At 43.7% G+C, this 23,095-nt stretch overlaps 1 protein-coding gene across 5 annotated transcripts in view; it reads left to right on the top strand.

Moving 5' to 3' along the window:
- The window catches only part of LOC140730978 (rab-like protein 6), a 106,325-nt gene that overhangs the window by 67,964 nt on the left and 15,266 nt on the right, over positions 1-23,095 (top strand). For all 5 annotated transcript variants that reach the window (XM_073052119.1, XM_073052117.1, XM_073052118.1 and 2 more), the window contains 5 exons: positions 2,694-3,058; positions 5,327-5,471; positions 13,370-13,546; positions 20,211-20,568; positions 21,376-21,562. In XM_073052119.1, the coding sequence (XP_072908220.1) occupies positions 2,694-3,058; positions 5,327-5,471; positions 13,370-13,546; positions 20,211-20,568; positions 21,376-21,562 (1,232 nt within the window). The remainder of the gene's footprint in view (positions 1-2,693; positions 3,059-5,326; positions 5,472-13,369; positions 13,547-20,210; positions 20,569-21,375; positions 21,563-23,095) is intronic.

Raw genomic sequence — 23,095 nt, forward strand, 5'->3', positions numbered from 1 at the left:
ACCTGCCTCCTCATCAGGATGGGGAGAGAGAAGTGGTGGAGGAGAAGGGATAATGAGGAAAAGGCTGGGGAGAGACCAGAGCTAGGGGAAGTGAAGGGAGGAGAAGGATTGGGGTTGGGACAAGCAGCGGGGTGGGGGTGGGAGAGCAAATGGCTGATGGTAACATTTTAATTACCTCTGTGGAGTTGTACACAATTGGCTCTGCCTTTCCCTTTCAGTAGTATGGAACAAACCCTCCCATGACAAGTCTTACTCAATGTAACAGGCCTGTCTGCCACTGGGCACCTTTGTTAGACTTGTACTGTTGACAACTGTTAGTCATAAGAACAGATAGTGTGTCCTTGAGTCAAATACCTCCTGACCAACTTTGTTGACTTTGCTGGCAAGGATGCCCAGAGTGTGGCTTGTTTGAGTTTTTAACAAACTTTTGGCAAGGTGCATCATATTCAGATGCAGGAGGTTGTGGATGCTGGAATCTGCTGCAAAAACAAACTGGTGGAGGAACTCAGTGGGTCAGTCAACAATCGTGGATGGTTCTGAATAGTCGACGGTTCTGGTTGAGACCTTTAGTCTGAGCTGTAAGATTGGATGGGAGGTAACCAGTGCACTGAGGTGGAGCAAGAGCTGGTGGATCCAGCTGAGGAGGGATGAGTGGCAGATGGTCAGGTGTGGGGGGGGGGGGAAGGGTGAGGATGGGGACGGAGGCTTAGAGGTGAAGTGGAGGCAATAGAGGGCTGCAGATGATGGTGTCCAATAGGAAAGGAAGTTGGAGCATGGATCCAATTAGAGTAGGAGTGGGCAGATGGGAACAGTGAGGTGGAGGGGACCCAGTGAGGAGAGAGAGTGTGTGATGGGAAAATGGAGTGGATGGAGAATGGGAAAGAAGCTGGATAATGGATGGCTGTAGGATAACTGGAGAGAGAATGAGACAGAAAAGGTGCGGGGTATCTGAAATTGTAGAATTCAATGATGCCTTTGGATTGTAGACTACCCAGGTTCGTTTTGCCTCAGAGAAGACCGAGGAGAGACATCAATGAGACAAAGGGCAGAATTAGACACTGCTTTGCTGTGTGCCTGTGCTCCATCTGCCATGGCCATCTGGAGCTCCCGGTTACCAGTCATTTAACTCCCCTCTGCGTTACCCCACCAATCAGTCAGTCCTTGGCCTCATTCACAGCCAGAGGGAGCCAAATACAAGCAAGATGCACAGCATCTCATGTTCCACATGGGTAGTCTGCAAACCATTGGCACAAACATTGTAGTCTCTTATTTCAGATGGTCCACACCTCCTCTGTCCATTTCTCTCCTCATCAATCCAGTTCTACACACACCCAATCCCACATCGCCATTTCTTCCCCCCACCATCCACTCTCCTCCTCCCCTGCATCAACTTCCTGGCTCCTTGTCTCTTTATACCGGCCACCTCTCCTCCATTTCCCTTTACAGATGCTGTTTAGTGTAGCAGTTAGCGTGACACTATTACAGCTTGGGGCATTCCAGAGTTCGAAGTTCAATTCTGGCACTGTTTTGTAAAGAGTCTTTGTACATCCTTCCAGTGAAATGCGTGGATTTTTCCAGGCTGTTCCAGTTTCCTCCCACATTTCAAAGGTTGGTTAATTGGTCATTGTAAATTGTCCTGTGATTAGATTAGGGCTAATCAGGGTTGCTGGGGTATTGCGGCTCGAAGGGCAGGAAGTGCCAGTTCCCTTTATTTGCTGTATTGCTGGATAAATAAATAAACGAAGGCAGGTGAGGCTGAGCGGGAGTGGATGAGGTAAGAAGGTGATGCAAACCACATCTAGACCCACCCTCCGTTCCAAATTGCCCTGTTCCTTTGAAATGTATTTGGATACCTGAGTAATATGGTCTGGAGCAGAGACGGCTGTTACTGGAAGGAGGAAAGTGAATCCAAAATGGAAAACTAATTGGAAGGAAGTTAAGAAATGCTACAATTGATAAACTTCGCAAAGTTATGTCTAAACAAGGATGTAGCCTTGGCACAGATCTTTAAACTTCTGTAGAATCACAAAAAAATCTCTGCAGTGTTCAATGCTCAGTTGTGAGATTCCCTCCATCTGGCACAGCTCTTCCCTCCACCCGACAGATAAGGTGTCTCTCAGGTCGGTATGCTCCTCTGGAGGGCAGGCTGAACTCCCAGCCTTCTGACTGAAGGTTGAGAACACTTTTTTTTTTAAAAAAGGCTGTTTGACAATGAACAAAAAGCTATCAAGGTAAACATTGCACCCTTCAAATCTGAAGCAGATGATGAGAGTCACAAATTGTTATAAAGTGACAAATCCATGCCTCACATAAAACTCCCACCTTTACTAATCCTGCAGCATGATTTATTCTCCCAGCATCTCCTGCTTTATAAACATAGTCCAAGCTTACTTTTTCTTAAATGACCACATGTTCCAACTGTTCATCATGAACAAATTCATATTTAAAGCCAGCAGGGTGAGCCTGCTTTAATGTGTGGCCTGTCAATGTGTGAAACATTGACTGTTCAGTCAATAAGAAAGGCTTTGTACTTTAGCGTTAATTTTGTTTGTATGGATTCTGGAGATGCTGTAACATGGGTGAACTAGGTCGAACGTGGAATGTCCTGAGAAGAGTTTTGCTTTTCCAGTTGGTCCATGAATCCACAGATGCAGTGTAACCAGTATCTTCTGTTTCCCTTTTTTGTTCTGCAGATTTCTTGAGCTGATGGATAACAAGAATCGGAACTTCCATTCTCCTGTCGCAGCCAATGAGCAAAGCCCATCATCGGGGTCCCAGTCTCCAGTGGTACCACCGAGCTCGGCTTCCACGACCAACTCCAGCCCAGGGACTCCTCAGCCTCCAATCCAAGCACCACCCACTCCATCAATGTCCCCTCCCCCTCCTTCAGTGTCCCCTAGTGCTGAGCAATGCACCGAAATGCCACCTGTGCCAGTCAGCGCCCCTTCCCCCTCTCCTCCCTCCAGTACCCTGGCTGCGCCCATGGCTCAGAAACGCAGCTTCATCTCCAGACTCTTTGGATCCTCCTTCGCACCTGAGGCTCCGGCCATTAAGCCTGGTAAGGACTGAAGCCATTCCAGGAAATCAGTGGGTACTTGAGGATGGATGGAGAAAAACCCCTCCTTAAAGGTTCGGGAGCAGAGGCACTGAGGGGCAGGGCATTAATCAGTGCTGGGGAATTTAGGGGCAAAGCAAACAACAAGCTTTCACAGTGGCTTCCGCTGGTCAAGACCTCTCCATGGTCAGTGGTGCTGGGGAATAGCTAGAATTCTGTTGGGAAATCATGAGAAGTGCACCATGGACAGGTACAGTACTTAGGCATGTATACATAGCTAGGGTGCCTAATATTTTTGTACAGTACTGTAATAATTTTATGTATTGCACTGAAATACTGCCACAAACACAAACAAATTTCATGACATATGAATGATGATAAACCTGACTCTGATGTGGGTCTCTATTGTGGACTGAGAATGGGAAGGGGGCAGGAAGAGGGGAATCAAAGCTGGGAAAGGGGGAAGGGAGAGGGGAAGGAGTGAGAAGGACCAAGGAAACATTCTGTAATGATCCATCAACCAAATGTTTGGAATCACATAACCTTGCCTGGTGCCTCAGGGCTGGGTGTGTCTGTACCCATGCCACTCCCCACCCTGGCACTCCTCTGCCACCTGTCTTACACCCCGCCTGCGGTGCTTCAGCCTCGCCATCCCCAACATCCTTTGCTTCCGCCAGATATACAGATTTTCTCTCCCCTCCACATTGACAAATGCAGTACTATGCAGAAGTCTTGAGCACATTAGAGAGTGAGCAGTTTCAAGTTCCTGGGTGTAAAGATCTCTGAGGACCTAACCTGGTCCTAACATACCGATGCAGCTACAAAGAAGGCAAGACAGTGTCTATATTAGGAGTTTGAAGAGATTTAGTATGTCAACAGAAACACCCAAAAATTTATCTAGATGTACCGTGGAGAGCATTCTGACAGGCTGCATTACTGTCTGGTATGGTGGGGGGAGGGATATGATGCTACTGCACAGGACTGAAAGAAGCTGCAGAGGGTCATAAATTTAGTCAGCTCCATCTTAGGTACTAGATAGACTAAGTACCCAGGACATCTTCAAGGAGTGGTGTGTCAGAAAGGCAGCGTCCATTGTTAAGGACCTCCAGCACCCAGGGCAAGCCCTTTTCTCACTGTTACCATCAGGAAGGAGGTACAGAAGCCTGAAGGCACACACTCAGTGATTCAGGAACAGCTTCTTCCCCTCTGCCATCTGATTCCTAAATGGACATTGAACCTGTGAACACTACCTCACTTTTTTAATGTATTATTTCTGTTTTTTGCTTGATTTTTAATTTATTCAGTATACGTATACTGTAATTGATTTACTTATTTATTTATTTCTTCTATATTATATATTGCATTGAACTGCTGGTGATAATGAATCTGATTCTATATAATGTGCCTAAGACTTCTGCACAGTGCTTTAGATTGAATATAAATATGGGCGTACTAGGATAGGAAACAAACTCAAGATGGGTAGATGGGTATTTTCCCCTGTTCTGTCTTTAGACAGGTAGGAAAGTTGTGTAATAACAAGGAATAGTACCTCATTCCTTGTTTAATGTGTTGAAATTACCAGATAAAACAGCCAGGCCTACTGAATAGTTTTCCATTTTCTGCCAGTTAACAGTTAAATCTCCACCCAATTTATCGGAATAATCTTAGAGTAAAATCCTCCAGACGCTGTAAATTTGAAAAACAAAAGAAATGCTTTTTCAGTAAGCCTGGTTGGTTTTTGGTGTAATTTTATGGGCAGTATCTGGGGAAAGAGAAACCTAATTGAGTATCTGCTGGATGATCTTTCAGATTTTGCCTGATCCAAATAATTTTAAGGCTCAGGATGGTCACATTTTGGTGTCTCTGCTGATCCCTGTTCCAGAACTCGCGTTTTTCTGCCATACAGCCATTCCTGTCCCTCTGGAGCCCACTTTACAATCTATTCATCCTCATGGTGCCCTCTTCAAAGTAGTTTTCATCTGTTGTTGTGTTCCTTCACTGCATCAGTGCATACCCACAGACCTTTACTAGCTGCTTCTCCCTCATCTTCCCTCTCTCCCTCTACCAGTATTTTACTAACAAATAGCTTGTGAACATTTTTCATTTGTTTTTTCCTCCCTTGATCGTTGTCTATATATTCCTTCCCTGAGCCCCATTTTCTTTTGTCACATCCAATGCTATTTCTTTCCACTTGTCTCCCTTGGCAATAGTCCTCAGTTCCGAAAAGGTTGCCTCTCATATTTCTTGCCAAAATTCTCTCCCCTTGTTCAGATGCAGTAGTCCCGGTATCCCCTGAAGAAGTGAAGACGCACAGCGTTGATGACTTTGTCCCTGATGAGGGAATGGACAAGAGCTTCTTGGAAGACCTGGCTCTTCAAAAGGAAAAGAGCAGTGAAGCGTGGCAAGAGAGTGACAGGTAGAGCTTTCAGTGCATTGACTGATTCAGGGTCCCCTGGCCTAAGGATAACACTTATATTTTGTAATAAATAACAGTGTTTAATCACAGTTAATCATTCGCTTACTTTTCATGGTTCAATAATCTAAAGAAATTATTGACAGTAATCTTCAATCCAATGGTATTACTGTTGTACTGAGTGTATACAGGCAGAGATGGTTGTTATGGCAACTGGGGGTAGAGGGGATGTACAGGAGCAAGTGTTACTGGTGAGTAACATCAGCACGATGCAAGAGAGTGTAAGTGCTTTTTTAATATTTATTGACTTTTGGGATTTTCTGTGGCTGATGAGGTCAGCAGTTTTTGGCCTCGAAGGTGGTGGCGAGCTTGAAGGTTCTGGTGAAGGTGCTCCCACAGTGGGGAGGTGGTTCAAGATTTAAACCCTGAAGGAGCAGGGATGGAGGAGAACCTTTAGGTGGTGTTGTTCCCCTTACTCTCGAGTAGAATTTTTGTGTTGTTGAGTGGAACAAGTACAGTACAGGGGTGGTTTCATGGTGAATGTGGTTAGTACCAGACAGGAGACGGCAGTATTGCTGGGTTGGAATTGACGTAGAAGAAAAGAAGTGGGATTGTCACTGAATAAGAGGCAGTACGGGGAGGTAGCAACCACTGCACATGAGGTGTTAGTAAGAGTAGGATTAGCACTGTGTAGGGTGCAGTATTCATGAGTGAAGTTAATACTGTATTTGAGGCAGTGTTCTTGAGTGAAGTTAAAATAGATTTGACACTGTGTAGGGAAGTGAAGTTAATGCTGTATTAGAGGCAGTGGCAGTGATCAGTGAGATGTCCGCTGCTGCTTTGGCAGTGAAGTGTTTGACTTGTCCATGGGATGAAGGGTCTCGGCTGGAACGTCGAATGTTTACTCTTTTCCACAGACACTGCCTGGCCTGCTGTGTTCCTCCACCATTTTGTGTGCATTGCTTCATAAATCCACATCTGCTTCTTCCTTTCCTACAGGGTGGGGACAGTGGTGAGTAGAATTTGCAGTGTGCAGGACGGGCACAGGTGGGGGTTGATGCTACTCGGGTGGTGAGTGGAATCGTGTCCTGCAGGCTGTGTACAGGAGGCAAAATCCACAATGTTATCACTCTGCTGACTACGTACAAGGGTGGTGTTGGTGCAGAACAGGAGTATTGCAATGTGTGCTGTATGGAGATTTAGAGAATTGTGGATTTGAGCTGTTTTCATTGATTTGAACATAGGGAGTTAATGAAAGATGTTATATAAATGCAGCTGTCTTACATTTCTTGTAATGTGGGTGGAAGAGACTGTGATGGTCAGATTGAAAATGAGAGGAACAGGAGGAGGCCTCTAACATGCAGTACCATTCAGTAAGATCAGGGCTCATCTGACCTTCTTTCCAGTCCATAACCCTCAACTCCCTAACAGATTAAACAACCTTCTCAGTATGGAATATACACTAAGGTCCCTGTTTTGCAAGATCCACAGGGAAAATAATCCTCGTGATTGTTATTTTAAAAGTTACAGATTCTCCCATAAGGAAAGCTTTGCATCATCTAACTTGTCAAGCATCTCAGAATTTTATAGTCTCAGTATGTTTAAATTCCTGAGTTCATAGGCCTGGCTTACATATTTGTTCCTCTCACTATAGCACCTTTTTACCAGGAATCACCCTCCTATGGCATCTACAGCATTAATACCGATCTGTAAACAGCTGAGGCCCCAGTGTGATCTTTGATGTCTCACAAATATAGACAAGTATAACCTGTCAGTGATTGCAATTGGTAAGAAGTGAATCCACCTGTCTGGACAAGAGTCCATCGTGGAGGTTTATACATGAATGACGATAAACCAGAATTTCTTTCTCTAGATTACTCGCGTTGAGAGATTACAGTAACTTAGTGTACAGGTTGACATTGCAACCTTTGATACCCTTGGGGAAAGTTACAAGCTTAATCCCACTCTTCCATCCCCAGCATTTGTTTTCTGCTCTTGTCATCTTTCTTCATTGGGGTTGTCATGTGATTTTCCAATTTGCTATAATCCTTTTGGAATCTTGGGAATTAGATTATTGCAATCAATGCATCCACTAATTTGTCAGCCACTTTTAAAACCACAGGATGTAGGCCAACTTGTCCAGGAGGCTTGTTTGCTTTTTTGCTCCCATTAGTTTGTCTAATACTTTGCCTCTAGTCATTGTGATGAAGCCCCTACCTCCCTTTTACCACCCCTCCCCAGATTTCCTACTCGTGCTTTGTGCCCTGAATACATAATTGTCATTTCCTTAGCTCTTCTCAACCATTCCCAGAGAACATCTCACCTTTAATGGTCCTACATTTATTCTCTTCCTTTTCAACTTACTTTTGGTGAGATGGCAGAGCACTTGATTGTAAGCAGCCTCTTGGGGTCCAACAAAAGGTTTTTTTTTTCCTTTTTTAAATGTCCTTTTTATGATCACAAGACGATACTGGGATCCAAGAACTTCAGGTACTGTAGGTCTACCCCATCAGTGAGCTACTTGTTGGCAGAGGAGCTAGACTTAGTGCAGACCATGTTGCTGCCTGCTACGGAAGGCATCGGAGTTGGTGCGCGAAGGTGGCATGCAGTGTAACTGTGGGTGATTGTTTTGGGCATTTTTCTTGTGATCGCAAGACCCTGTTGGACATTGATATTGTAAGATGCGGCAGACCTTTTTCCCTCTTTTGCTGGTGTTATGGATGGCACGGGAGCTGCATGGCCTCGATTGTACCAAAGCCCAGCCCTCAAGCCGTGGGCTTGCCTGCTGCTGCAGTCCAGAAGAGGGAACACTGGAGGCAGTGCAGCAAGGCATCCATGCTTTTTGGGGGCTGGCCTCTTCCTTCAGTGCTGCCCTCCAGTGTTCAATCGGAGAAAAGACGAGCTAGATTGCATTGTGTTTACGGATTGCACCATCAATTTACGGGATATGCCACTCAGGGACTGTGTGTGCGTGTGCTTTGTGCTGCTTGTGTTTTGTGTCTTGGCCCCGGAGGAATGCTGTATTCGTGTATGGTCGAATGATAATTAAACTTGAATTTGATTCGATTGATATACTTGCAGGAGTCCTTATTGCCTTTCTTTATATTTAACATTACAAGGCAAAGATCCTTCATCAGTGCAGGCTTGCTAACATAATTTATTTTCTCCTACCACTTCATTCAGCATCCTTGCATCATTTTTGAAATGCTCTCGATTTTCTGATCAGCCTCTAACCCTCACAACAACATGTACATTTTCTTTCAATTTGATATCATTCTTAACTTTCTTAGCATTCTTCGAAGGGCTACTTCTCGGTGTGTTACTGAAGATTATGAAATATTTCCTCAAAACCTTTGCTTTTAAATCTACTTAACGTTTAAAAAAAAAACATAAAATGTTCAGTTGATCAGACAGCATCTGTGTGTGTGGGGTGGGGAAGTTAATGTTTCAGGTTGGTATATTTTCATCAAGGCTGAAGCAATTCAGAAATAAATTAAATCTTAAGTCATTAAGGGAGGGATGGAGAGAAGAAGATGTGTAGTGTTGGTTGAAAGATGGTGGTAAAGGGCAATGAATAGTAAGGAATATGTCTGCGTGAATGTATATTTTATAGGTTAATATGTTCAGTAGTCAACCAAGGAAAAGGCCTTTTGTTCTTGTACTGATCAAGAAGAACATGTTCATTAATCTTTATAGAAAGGGACCTTAAGGAAGAGTGAACTTAAGTAAAATAGAATTCTGTATCGAGTTAGTTCAACCTGAAACAGTCTTGAACTATGGCATTACAAGAGGTGAGTTGGCTTTGGGTAATTGGGAAGACTGCATTAAAATGTAGACAATGCTCAGGCAGCACTGACATTGATTTGTAAGAGAAAATGTATTAAATAAGATGCAGCAGGAAAACAGTCTCTCTGTGGCTGACAGGAGAAATTAAAGATAACGTTTTATCCCAAGCAGGAGGACAAAGTTACCAGAAATAACTGTAAATTTTGAGCATTTTGGAACTTGGCAAAAGAGCAACAGGAAATTGTTAAACAAAGGCAAGATAGAATAAGAGGGTAAACTGCTGAGACACATAAGTGACTGTGTAAGCTTTTTATGTATGTAAATTGAATGGAATAGCATCCATAGATTGGAGAGGAGTAAATCTATTCTGTAAGGAAGGAGGGAGAGAAAAAACAGAACAATAAGACTTGTGGTTGGCTTTGGTATTGGGGAAATTTCTGGAATCTGTGTGAAGGATGTAATATCAGGTCACCTAAAGAACAATAATAGGATTGCATCAAGAAGCCAGGTGTTTTTGAGAGGTAAGTCATATCTGATTCCTCATGTTCTGCATATTTCTTTCCCCTATTCTCAAATTCTTGCATTGTTTCCACTGGTGTTGCTTATTATTTTAGCCAGTCCAAATTAGCACCTGATTCCCAAATGGTTGAAGATGCATTCAGATGAAATGCACCTGCTTTGCAGAAAGATTGGATGACAAAGTTAGTGCAGTCTCTGCTGTTAACAACCTAATCCTTATGTGGTGTTTCAGAGTGCATTATCTGACAGGGATGGAAGCTGATTCAGTGATTACTTTAAAGGGGCAACTGGAAACACACTTAAAAATCTGAATGGTACTAGTTTTAAATTCTCAGCGTTTCAAACTTTCTAGTCAGTGGTTTCAGTCAACCAAAACTCCACGAGTACAGCACCACTGAACTCTAAGACAATATTACTTTTAATCCACCAGCAGCAGAGTTTGATTCTATAGTCACCTGACCTAGGCTGTTCATTTGAGGGGACGTCAGATGCAGGGGATGCAAAAGGAGGCAGAGATGCAGCAGGAGACCCAGGGCACTAGGTAGGTTGAGAGCTAACCCAACCAGGCTGGCAGTACCATCACTTCTCCTGGCCAACATCCACTCGCTGGAAAACAAAATAGACTCAAATGAGACTGAGAGTGAATACAGAAAGATGAGAAACTGCTAGATTCTGGTTTTCACTGAATTGTGCCTGAACAACTGCCAGAATCGGCATCGCACCTGTTTCACACAGGCAGAAACTCCCTATTGGTGAAATCCAAAGGAGGTAAGCTCTGTGTGTACATTTGGTGCACAAATTCATCTGTAGTTACTGTTCTGGGGCCATTGAACATCTTACAATTAAATGTGGGCCACATTACCTGCTCAGGGAATTTACTGTTGAGTTCACCACTGCCGTCTATGTCCCTCCAAGTGCGAACACCAAGGATGCACCAGAAGAGCTTTACAGTATCATCAGCTCTCTACAAACAAATATCCAGAGCTTCTTCATAATTGCAGGAGACTTCAATCACATTAACCTGCAGGACAGTTTACCCGTCACCATGGCCACTAGGGGAGCAAACAGACACAGTGCTTACAAAGCCATTCCTCGCCCTCATCTTGGCCCCTCTGACCACATCTCCATAATGTTAATCCCAACACGCTGCTGTTGGAAATGGAGAAAGCAGACAAAAGCACCATCACTGTATAGCCTGATGGGGCTATCTCTATGCTACAGGACTGGGCTAACTGGCAGATGTTCAAGGAGACACAGACAGAAGACACAGACCTTGAGGAACATGCCTCATCTGTCACTCGCTACATCAGTATGTGGGTAGACAACCTTAAGAACGGTCATCTCATGACCCAACCAGAAGCCCTGGCTGAACACAGGTTATTCCCTACTGAAAGCCCAGGATGCTGCCTGGAAGTCTGGAGGCAAAATAGCTCTCAGGGCAGCCAAGAAAAACCTCAACTCAGCCAGCAAGAGGGCAAGGACGGTCTATGCACAAAAATTCAGCAACACCTGTCCCATAAGAAAGCGTGACGTATGTGGCTGAGCTTCAAGGCTATTACTTGACTACACAAGGACTATACATGTTGACTGTACCAGTGATGCCTCCCTCCCTAATGCTCTAAAGCCACCCCCACCAAAGTGAGCAGCCATTGTCTGTAACACCTGCAGACTTGAGAAGGTCTCTTCAGAGTGTCAACCGCTGTAAGGCAACTGGGTCAGACAACATTGCAGGCCGAGTACTCTGGGAGTGTTCACACCAAGTTACTGATATCTTCAAAACCTCACTCATCCAGGCTGCTGTCCCCACATGCTTCAAATCAGCCCCCATCATCCCTGTACCAAAGGACTCTACACCTTCACAACCAAATGACTGCCACCCAGTGGCATTGACACCCATCATCATGAGGTGCTTTGAATGGCTGGTAATGGCACATGTCAAAAATTTCTACCTCATCCGAAACAAACCTATCTGTTTACCGACAGAACTGCTCTACGACAGATACTGGGCATCTGTCACACACCTGGCCCTGACACACCTAGAAAACAAGAACACTTGTGTCAGAATGCTGTTTCTGGATTTTAGTTCAGTATTCAACACTAGTGTCCCACAGACCTCAGTGAACAAACTTCTCCTCGGTCCAAGTACATCACTATTCCACTGGGTGTTAGACTTCCTAACCAGTAGACTTCAGATACTCAGTATGCACAACTGCTCCTCCCTCCACAGCATCCTTAACGCGGGTGCACCCAAGGTTCGGTGCTGAGCCTATTGTTGTACACACTGCTCACACATGACTGCACAGTCAAACACCCGAGAAATCATATTGTCAAGTTCACCGATGACACGACAATGGTGGGAGTTCATCACCAATAATGGTGAGGTGCCTATAGAGAGGAGGTCGAGGAACTCGAAGCCTGGTGCCAGGCAAATAACCTTTTCCGCAATGATTATTGATTTGAAACCCCTCACTACTCAACCCCTCTTAACATCGGCGGCACAGCAGTGGAAACTGAGCAGATTCAAACTCCTGGGAGTGCACAACTTGCACAACCTCTCACGGTCCCAGAATGTATTCTGCACATCAGGAAAGCTCACCAGTGCCTCTGCTTTGAGGATGGTGAAGAGAGCTGGACTTGGTGCATCTATACTCGAGTCATTCTACAGTTGCACAGTAGAGAAAATCCTAGCAAACTGCACTGTGGCAGACAGGGAGACTCTACAGTGGGTAGTGCATCACTGGCACCAGCCTGAATGCCCTCGAGGGCATGTATACAGAAAGGTGCCAGAAAAAGGCCAGTAGCATCATGTAGGGTTCCACCCACATTGCCCATGGACTATTTGTCCCACTCCCATCAGGCTGCGTAGCATCCACACCAGGCTCAAAGACAGTTACTTACCCCAACCAGTAAGACTGATCAACACCTCTAGGCACTAATCCACCCCTCCACACCCACCAACACCACTACTTTAACATTTCCTGTCAGTCACCTTATGTACAGACTCTCCTGTACATGTTGCTCATGTCACTTTATGGACATACAATCAATCTATGTATACAAGTGATCTTATGTATTTACATTTATGGTGTTTTTTTTGTGTCCTTACTGTGTTTTTGTGCTGTATTGGATCCAGAGAAACAATTATTCTCTTTTACACTTGTTTACTGAAATAACATGAAACAATTTTGAAAGAGGGGGGAAGACATGCAATGGGAGGGAAGTAGCAATGAATACACCCACAACCACAAGCAGAATGAGCCGATCACCAGCTTATGCTACACATTTTTGATTCTGTAAATGTGCAATTATCAGCACAACTAGGTGCTAGAAATGCTGGTGTTAAAATGTTTAAAATTTCTCCAGGGCTGAAGTAGTGGCCTTATCATGGGTGTGGGGGGCATAGGTGGTGGGAAAGAGATGTAGCAACTAACAGGCAGCGATGTTCTGTTCTGAGTGATAAGTGCAAGGCCAGTACAGCCACTGGGTGGAGGTTATGGCACTTGTAGAGTGCTGACAAACACAGTGCAAGTTAGTGATGCCAGTGGTAGAGCAGCTCTGTGATTCACTGACAGCCACTTTGTCTTTTCCTACTGCAGTGATGGAGAGAGACAGGGCAATCCCATGGTTGCCGGTTTTGAGGACGATTTAGATCTTGATGACCAGATGCTGCAGAAGCCCGCCGTGAAGTCGCAGGTTCCCAGTAAGGATATAACGCTGTCCAGTGACGAAGATGACAACACAAAAGTCACCAGTAGTCTGGATCCACTGAAGAGGTCAGTACTTCGTAATTCGTGATCGGAGGGAAATGTATAATGATGCAGTCAGAGCCAGTATTAGAGCCACTGCTCTAGACATACACCGAACGTGTGGTGCTTAATTTCAAAACAAGCATACTATTGGAATCCACAACAGTATTCCTCAAGGTCCCAACACACTTGCACTGCTGTTCAGTCGAACTATGCTGATCTGATTATAACCTTACCTTTGACTTCTCATCTACTCACAGTAACCTTTCACGCACCTTTGCATGTTAAGTATCTATATATCAATTAAAAATATTCAGTGATTTTGTTCCCACCTCTACTTTGAGGAAGGGAGTTCTGAAGACAACAATTTTGTCTCTCCTTTGTCTTCCATGGACGATCCTTTATTGCCCAAGTTCTAGACCCTCTCAAAAGAGGAGATACGTTACTGCATTTCTATTATGAAGACCTCTCAGGGTTTTAAGTGAGATAGTTGATTTAAACAGTCTTCTAAACTCCAGCAGGTACAAATCTAGTCTTTCCATGCAAGAACCTGCCCATCCAGTAAATGTTCACTGAGTTGCAATGTCAAAGCTCTTTACAGTGTTCCAGACACGATCTTATCAATGTCTTACAGACTGAGGTACAACTTCCCTTCTTTATTGCTTCCTCACCCATAACTACGAATAAGACTCGAAGCCAGAAGCTGAAATAAACCTTTATTCAGTAAAATCACGCAAATAGAAAAATCTCAAAACTCAGTATTACAACCCAAAGCATGGTATTTAGATGGTTTAGCCAAGAACATCTGAGATGTTAGGAGCAATGAACTATCAGTGAAAGACAGCTTGGGATTGGTTCACTGGAACGCCTTCCTGCTGGAGATGATTATCTGCAGGATTTGAGCCAAGGGTTGGTTTGGATTGGAACAGCTGGCTTAAGCTGGCAATCAGTCCTTCTTGGTACTTGCAGGCTGTCAAGTTCTTGTTGCAATGTTGCTTGCTGCTGTGCTGGTACTCGCGGTTGGTTCAGTTGGGGCAAGTCAGACTCTTCCAGGAGGAAATGAAAGTCCAGCTCTGTGTTTGATGATCTGCCCGATGAGCCTGTTGTTGCCTTCGAGAGCACTTGGCCAAAACTCCACAGATGTCTGTATACGACAGCCTCATAGAGCACTTTCCCCATCGTTTGACAATCTAACTTGGTATCCAGGGGCTTTCCCCTTTGCTAAACTGTCTGGCCCAGAATGCAACTTTGGGCCTGAATGACTTCACCCGGCAACCAAGTCTTTGTAGCCGCCTTTATGCACCTGACCACGTGCTTTCTTAGATGTTGGACACTGGCAGCATTTCATCCAAAGCTGTGTGCAGTTTTCTTCCCAAAAGAATTTCAGCTGGGGACTTCCCCTTGAGGTTTGAACATGGTGTAATTCGATATGTCAGCAGAAATGTGTTGAGTCAAGTCAAGTCACTTTTTATTGTCATTTCGACCATAACTGCTGGTACAGTACACAGTAAAAATGAGACAACATCTTTTTTCAGGACCATGGTGTTACATGACACAGTACAAAAGCTAGACTGAACTACATTTTTTAAAAAAAACACAGGAAAAAACTACACTAAACTACAGACCTACCCAGGACTGCATAAAGTGCACAAAGCAGTGCAGGCATTACAATAAATAATAAACAGGACAATAGGGCAGTAAGGTGTCAGTCCAGGCTCTGGGTATTGGGGGGAAAAACTGTTACATAATCTGGTCGTGAGAGCCCGAATGCTTTGGTGCCTTTTCCCAGATGGCAGGAGGGAGAAGAGTTTGTATGAGGGGTGCGTAGGGTCCTTCATAATGCTGTTTGCTTTGCGGATGCAGCGTGTAGTGTAAATGTCCGTAATGCAGGAAGAGAGACCCCGATGATCTTCTCAGCTGACCTCACTATCCGCTGCAGGGTCTTGCGATCCAACAGGGTTCTGAGAGCCTCAGCTGATGCTCCTTCCCCTCTTGATTTCAGAAATGACCATTTGAAGGTATCCACTAACCTCCCTGCTTGGCCATTGGAATGTGGATAATTCCTGTGAGCGGATGTGGATAATTCCATGTCCTGGCAGAATGCAGCAAACTGCTGTAAATTGAATTGGGTGCCGTTATCAGAAGCAAATGTTTCTGGCAACCCAAAGCAGCTGAAGATGTGCAGCAGCTGTTGAATGGTGGCCTCTGTTGGTGTTACCTTTATAGGTAATATTTCTGGCCATTTGGAACAGAAGCCAGCCAGGACAAGGTAGGTGCTCCCATTGATTGGGCCAGGAAAGTCAAAGTGTACTCAGCTCCAAAATCTGGTAGCCTGAGGCCATGATTGTGGGTCGGCTCAACTTGGATTCTTTGCTGCCATAGAGCACTGAGTACATTGCTTGCATAAGGATGTAATTTCGTTATCAGTGCCCATAAAACTTCTTGCCAGGGTTTTTATTCAGTTACTAACTGGCTGACCACAGTGGAATTATTTCAGTACTTTTGGTTGAATTGTTTCTGGAATCATTATTTTGTTCCAAAACATTAGGCAGGAGTCCACAGTTGAGAGCAGTGTATGATGTCAGTAGAAGGGTATGACATCTACCTCAATTTTGATTGGCCATCTTGTCAGCAAGGTATCTGGAGATATGCTGAGGAAGAGGATCTGCAGTTGTTTTTTCACTGAGCTTGTTGGCCATGACTGGAATACCTTCAGCAGCATCGGATACAACCCAGTGGACTTCGATCAACGGAAATCACAGCCGCAGCTGTAGCTTTGTTTTCAGTCAACTGCTGATTCGTAAGTCTGGAGAGGGCATCTGCTTGTCCAAGTTCCTGGGCTGATGTGTACTTGATTTTAAAATTGTAGGCTAACAGCTTTGCCCAATTTTGATGCCCTTCTTGGATCTGAAGATGTACATCAGTAGCTTCCCAAGTCTTCCTTCTTGGTTTGTCTGTAGTTCCTTTGTGCTACGGTCAGTGATCTGGTTGCCTACATGACACCTTTGGGGTTTTTTCAGAACCATCGGGGAAGATATGAGATGACAGCACCTACCCTGTAGTTGGGTGCATTTGTCACAACAATTGGCAGTTCTGAGTTGAAATGCGTCAAGAAAGGGTCGGACAACAACATATTCTTCATTCCCACCATTAGATCATACCCAAAAATGATCATAGGGTGACGACATCTAATGGTGGAAGCATCTTTAAGATAGCAACGATGTTTTCAAGATCTCAGCGACAGACCGTGCTCATCTATAATGAATCCTAGATACTTCACTAAAGATGTCAGGACGCTGCATTTTTCATTCCAAAGTCTTGCAGTTTGTCCAAAATGTGGTTCAGGTGTTCCCATACCCATGCCCATCACGATGTTGAAGTAAGCAGCAACACCATCAATACCACTCAACATGGTGTCCATAAGCTGTTGGAGAATTGAAGAAGCCACCTTTACCCCAAAAGGCAGGCGGATGCAGGAAAACAACCCCTATGCATTGTAATCATGAGAAGCTCCTGTGAATTTTCCATCAGCTGGAGATGGGTTTCAGCCAAGTCCACTGTCAGGAGATAGAATAAAGCCAGAACATGAAATAAACCTTTATTCAGTAAAACCACGCAGCTACAAAAACCCAACAGTACATCCCAAAGCATGAATGCTCTTGGATAAACTGTTTCAATAGCCAAGCTGTTGTTAGGAGCAACAACCAGTCACTGAAAGCCTGCCTGGGATTGGTTGTCAGCTGACCAATAGGCATTGGTTGTTTCAGCTGACCGTAAAACCATTCTGTTCCTCTAAGGATAACTGACTGTATTCTGCTAGCTTCAATTGCTCGTGGTACCTACATTTACAAACTGCACTAGAAAACCCAGATCTGTCTTTGTGAATTTCCTGAAGTAAAAGACTGACATTTGAGGGGCTCATGAACACACTGGTGAAAGAAGCCAAAGAGATTTCAAGTGAAATTTAAGGCAGATATGAGAAGAGAACTAGTTGGTAGCAAGAACATAATGCACAGATCTTTGAAGATGTTAAGCTGGGAAGGAAGTTCTTTTCTTTTTACAATATTTTTATTCAGAAGAAAAAAAACAAGATTTACAGAGTGCAACACATAGATACATCTCAACATAACTCGTGTACATTGTAATAAAATTGATCAAAATGTTATAGCATATCACATAAAGGTATACCACTCTGTAATCAAAAATTTAAAGATAGGTCATATATCATAAAAGAAATTTTTTATATAAAATAAAGTCAACCCACTACCAACTACCAAAGAAAAAAGCTGATGGATGATAATGGATAATTAGAAAAAAAAAACATTCACGCAAGAAGAGAAGATAAAAATATACATAAAAGTCTGTGCACTGTTAAACTTTATAAATTGGAAAAGTAATTTAGGAAAGGTCCCCAGATATCATAAAAAGATTGTTTCGAATTTAAGACTGAGCAGCGGATCTTTTCTAAATTTAAATAAGACATAATATCACGTAGCCACTGAAGATGTGTAGGAGGGGTAGACTCCTTCCATTTAAGCAAGATTGCTCTTCTTGCTAAAAGAGAGGTAAAAAATAAAACCTATAGGTTAGGAGTATTTAAAGTTATATCTTCATTTACAATAATACCAAACAAGGCAGTAAGGGGATTTGGGTCAAATTGGATCCTAAAAAGTTGTGAGAAGGTATGGAATACTTCCCGCCAAAACTTTTCAATTTTAGGGCAAAACCGAAACATATGAATTAAAGAGGCATCAGCAAAGTTGCATTTATTACAAAGTGGAGAAACATTCGGATAAAAACTGGACAGCTTCTGTTTAGAAATGTAAGCTCTATGAACCACTTTAAATTGTAGAAGAGAATGACGAGCACAGAAAGATGATTTATTAACCCATTTAATAATCACCAATCACCGAGTTCACCAGGCACAGAGCAAATGGGTTAACCCATTTAATACAGTCCACCTGCACTTAACTTCCTTCCCAGTTGGGTTAATACATCAGCTGGGAAGGAAGTTAAGTGCAGGTGGACTGTATTAAAACATGAAGTGAGTGTAAAACCAAGGAAATGTTGAACCTTCATATTACTGCTGGCTAGGCTGCTATTGTAGTCAGATCTGGACCTACACTTCAGAAATGATTGAGTAGAAGAGATTTACTGAAATGGCAGCAGGGCGGGTATCAGTAGTTACTTGGATGGATTGGAAAAACTGACGATATTAAAGAAAATTAATAAAATCATTCTAAATGTTGGGGAGGTGGGGTTCTGTGTATTTGAAATGGTTTCCACTGAAGTTTCCATTGGCTAGTGGAGGCTCGATCACCGAGTTCACCAGGCACTGAGCAGTAGATTCCTGGGCACTAAAGGATCGAGTACAGATTAGTGCAAGTACATGGTACCCAGGCTAAAGATAAGCCAACATTTAAATGTCATCTGAGTTTGTATCCTTTAGTTTTAGGTATTCAAACTCACAGTTTAGGAGCATGGTTCAAAAGATCTGACTGCCTTTTACCTTTTGAGGGTGATTGTTTAAATTTAAGAGACAGGCGGGAGAAGACCTGGGAGCCCGAGCAGGATTATGAAATGAAAGTAGTTCTGTGATGTACTTGGATCCCAGACCATTGGGAGCTTTAAACACACGCAAAAGGAACTTCAGAATCAATTCTGAAAGATACAAGAAGCCAGTACAGAGATGCTAGGACGAGAGTGATATGCTCCTTCATCTTGGCTCTAGTTAGAAGTCTTAACAGTGGTATTCTCATTGAGTTGAAGTTTTCAATAGATTGCTTTGGAAGGCCAGTAAAAAGAGCATTGCAGTAATCTAGTTTATTCAATATAAAGGTGTGAATTAGTCTCTTGGGATCATTACTTGACAGAAATGGACATATTTTTGCTATACTTAGGTATTGCAATGTTGCACTGGTCACTTGTGGGATTAAAAAATCAAATCTGAATCCAGGATAACACCCAGGCTTGTTTCTTCTGATTTTACAAGGGGAGCCAAGTTTATCAAGAAGTTTCTCTTTTGGCTTTGGGAACAACCAAAAGTATTTCTTTCTTTGCTTACACTGTAATCTGTTTCCTACAGTTGTGTCCATTCACCTAACCTGTTAATAGTCTACATATAATCTAAGCTAACACCACCACTTATATATTTACACTGTTGCCTGGCTTTGTGGCATCTGAAAACTTCCTTTAACGATCTGATGGTTTCATGGTCACTGTTACTGATACTAGTCTTTGGAAATCAGTGGATTTGTTAAAGTAATATTTTAAATTATCTAGGTATGGTGGAATTCAGACAGCTCTGAATCATAATTAAACCCCAGAATTACCAGCCAAGTAAGTTAATTCATCTGTAGCCCTGTGAACCAGTCCTCATGAATCACTCACACATTGTAGTTTCCACTTAACAGAGGCATCAGGTATGGTTCTCCAAAGGTGCGGTTCCTTCTCACACTCAGAGATAAGAAGCAGATGGACCTCAATCGGACCTTATCTGCTAAAAATGTATAACTTAGCTGATCGCAGACATTCTTCTCCAGTGTCATGGGTTGGTCAAAGTTGGGTTTAATGTCCTGCACACAAGGACATGTATGCACAGGTGCAATGAAGTATTGAGTGTGGGTGCTAAGACTGAGTGGTCCAACAGCAAGAGGATTCTTCATATTTATGACTTCCCCTTCCTTTACAGGCCTTCCAAAAATGTGTTAAAATCCCAAGATGGATTCCCACCCAAAGCCATTGAACACCGTCCTGCTGACAGCTCTCCTGCTCCCATCCGACCAGAGCAACTAGGCAACAAACACACGACCTTCGGCCTGCCAGCTAACATCCTCTTGACCCCCATGCCTTCTCTGGCAACTCCACTAGTCCCAGTGGCAGCTGCTCTCCAAAAGACTGAAGACAAAGACCAGAGCAAAGCAAAAACACAAGAATGCAAAGAATCGTCTGAGAGTGACCCTGAGGGTCCCATTGCCAAGCAGCTGCTGTCCTTTGTGTTGGACGACCCGGACTTTGAGAGTGACGATTCCAACAAAAGACCAGCACTTGTAGGTTCCTAGACTAGCTGAGACTTGCTGCATGCTTTCTTTGGTGTTGGGCTGATTGGTGAGGGGAATGGTGTGATTAAATAAAATGATTTAATTGCAGGCAGGGTCAACAGTGCAGGTGTTTTCTCAGTTTCCGCACCAGTTGCCCCCAAGGCCTGACTGAGGTGCGAAAACCAGTCGAATGCTAAACAGGGAATAGTATTTCTTGTTCAGCCTTGTGATACTGCCAGTCACCGCTGCCCAGTATTCACACTGTGCTGGAGTTACCATGTGAATGCTCAGTCTGAGCTGTGTCCCTGCATTAGGAATCACTGCATACTGACGAAGGTATTGGGAAATCCAGTGCATAGACAGATGGGTCAAGGAGATGCAGGGCTTTGGGGTTTTAGGTCTAGGAGATCCAGTGGTGATGGACGATTTCTTGGATATCCAGTGTGTGGACGGATGGGCCCTGGAGGTCAAGTGCATTGTTGTGTAGGTCTTAGAGATCCAGGGTGTGGATCCAGGACATTTGTACATGGGATCAGAGACCCAGCAACTGTATGGGTGGCTCTAGGAGATTCAGTATGAAGGTGATCAGATTCCAGTGCTCCGATGCGTAGTCTGGAATTTACTGTGAAGTCTGTGGGAAGGAGCTTGAACTCATGATTTTCTGACTGTAGCCGAGCTCCCTGGGTGATAGTGATGGAGCTGGGTGTAGCTGAGGTCTGCGTGTATTTCCTGGTTCACAGTTATCTGAACACACTCTCCATTTTCTTTCTGTGCCCCGGATCCTCACCACTGTCGCCTGTTGCTGCCTTTCTGCAGGAGGAGTTCCCTGTCCGAGAGGACAGCTCCGAGCTCTCTGACGACGACTTCAACCTCGACTCAGCAAAGCAAACTGTGCCGGCGAAAGCCCCGGTGCGGGTGGTGAAGGCGACCAATGACCTGGACATCTTTGGCCTGGGCATCAACAACAAAAGCCCTACTACAGCCCCGGAGAGCACCGATGAAGGTGATGCCAAGAGGTTGTGCACAGAAACTATTCTGGGCTTCAATGAGCAAGTTTACACTGCGTTTATTGTGATATGGTGCTTAGATAAATTCCTCCCTCGAGTTTGCCAGTGCTGATTTGTTTGGAGGGCACTACCTTATGCTGATATGGTTCCATTCTTTCCACCGTTTTCCATTCCAGCACCTGTCATTCCCAACAGTACAGAGGTTGTCTGCTTGTATATTCAGCATAAATAAGGACTGTATATCTTTTTTTGTAATTTATTTTTTATTGAAGTTCATCATCAAACAAACATTTCCATAAGATGTATTTCAGACATTGTACATATATATCATATAATCATATATATCACAAATCTCCACAAAGTATTTATCTGAGGTACACACTTATAGAAAAGAGTGGAAAGAAAAAACAAGCAAAAGGAAAGAACTATGTACAAGTAGGGAGTGATTTTTTTTTTACAACAGATTCATTTATCTGTGAGAATAAAATCAGGCCTATGAGGCATTATGTAGTTAAACAATTTTTCCCAGTATGAATCAAATTGTTCCAAATTGGATAAAATTCTCTTACATTTGATTGGATTAAATAGGACTGTATATTTTAAGGAGAATTTGGGGAGTGAGTGTTTTGAGATTATTTCTTCTCTTGCATGAACATGGAACACACAGAAAATGACTGTGGTTCCTGCCTGCTTCAGGCAGAAAGTCACCAGCCACAGACAATCCCACTCCCACTGGGCTCCAGTGCCCAGGCTGCACCCTGCTGCCTTCCTCTTGACAGCCATTTACTATGTAAGAGGAAGAGAGGGGCTGAGCACTCACCTTACAACTTCTCAGATTCACTGGGTTAAGCTTCAGCTAAATAATTTGCTAAAAGGTACTTGGATGGCGAAAGTTCAGAGTATTATAAGCCAAACTCTGGCAAATGGGACTGGTGTAGGTCGGTATCTTAGTTGTGTAACTATGTATCTTTGAATAGCTATTCTTGCTAGCTGTGGCGTGAACAGCCAAATCCAATGACGATTAAAATAGCTGCAGCAATAGGAACAACAGATAGATTTCCAGCAAACCAGCATGTCCTGGTTTTACTGCAAACTGTCCAGTGGATAGGATCTGAATTATCTGGATCTCTCACGATGTTTCATTGGCTATAGCCTTCTGCTGAATTCCACACAGATCTACTGGCAGATCAGTCGAGAATGGGAATTTCCTGGGCACAGCTTTCCACACGTGGAACATAGGCTGTGGGATCCCTGCTCTTTACTGGGTATGTCCTTGTGAAGTCCAGTAGAGACTCGCCATATTTCCCACTCCTTGGGGGGGGGAGGTGTCCATTGAAATGAACGGGGGAAACCAGCTAAGGGGAAAAAGATGGTTTAGTTAAACTAGTTTAAATGATTCTAATAACTTTACCTATGCAAGTCTTTGATTGAAGTTTTCAATTTTAAGTAATTATTTTAATGAATGTTCATGGAAGTCAAAGGCCATGCACAGTCATCACAAATGTTGTGTCAGTACAGCCAGCTCCAGG

The sequence above is a fragment of the Hemitrygon akajei genome, chromosome 7 (genome assembly GCF_048418815.1).
Source record: "Hemitrygon akajei chromosome 7, sHemAka1.3, whole genome shotgun sequence".
Lineage (NCBI taxonomy): Eukaryota > Metazoa > Chordata > Chondrichthyes > Myliobatiformes > Dasyatidae > Hemitrygon > Hemitrygon akajei.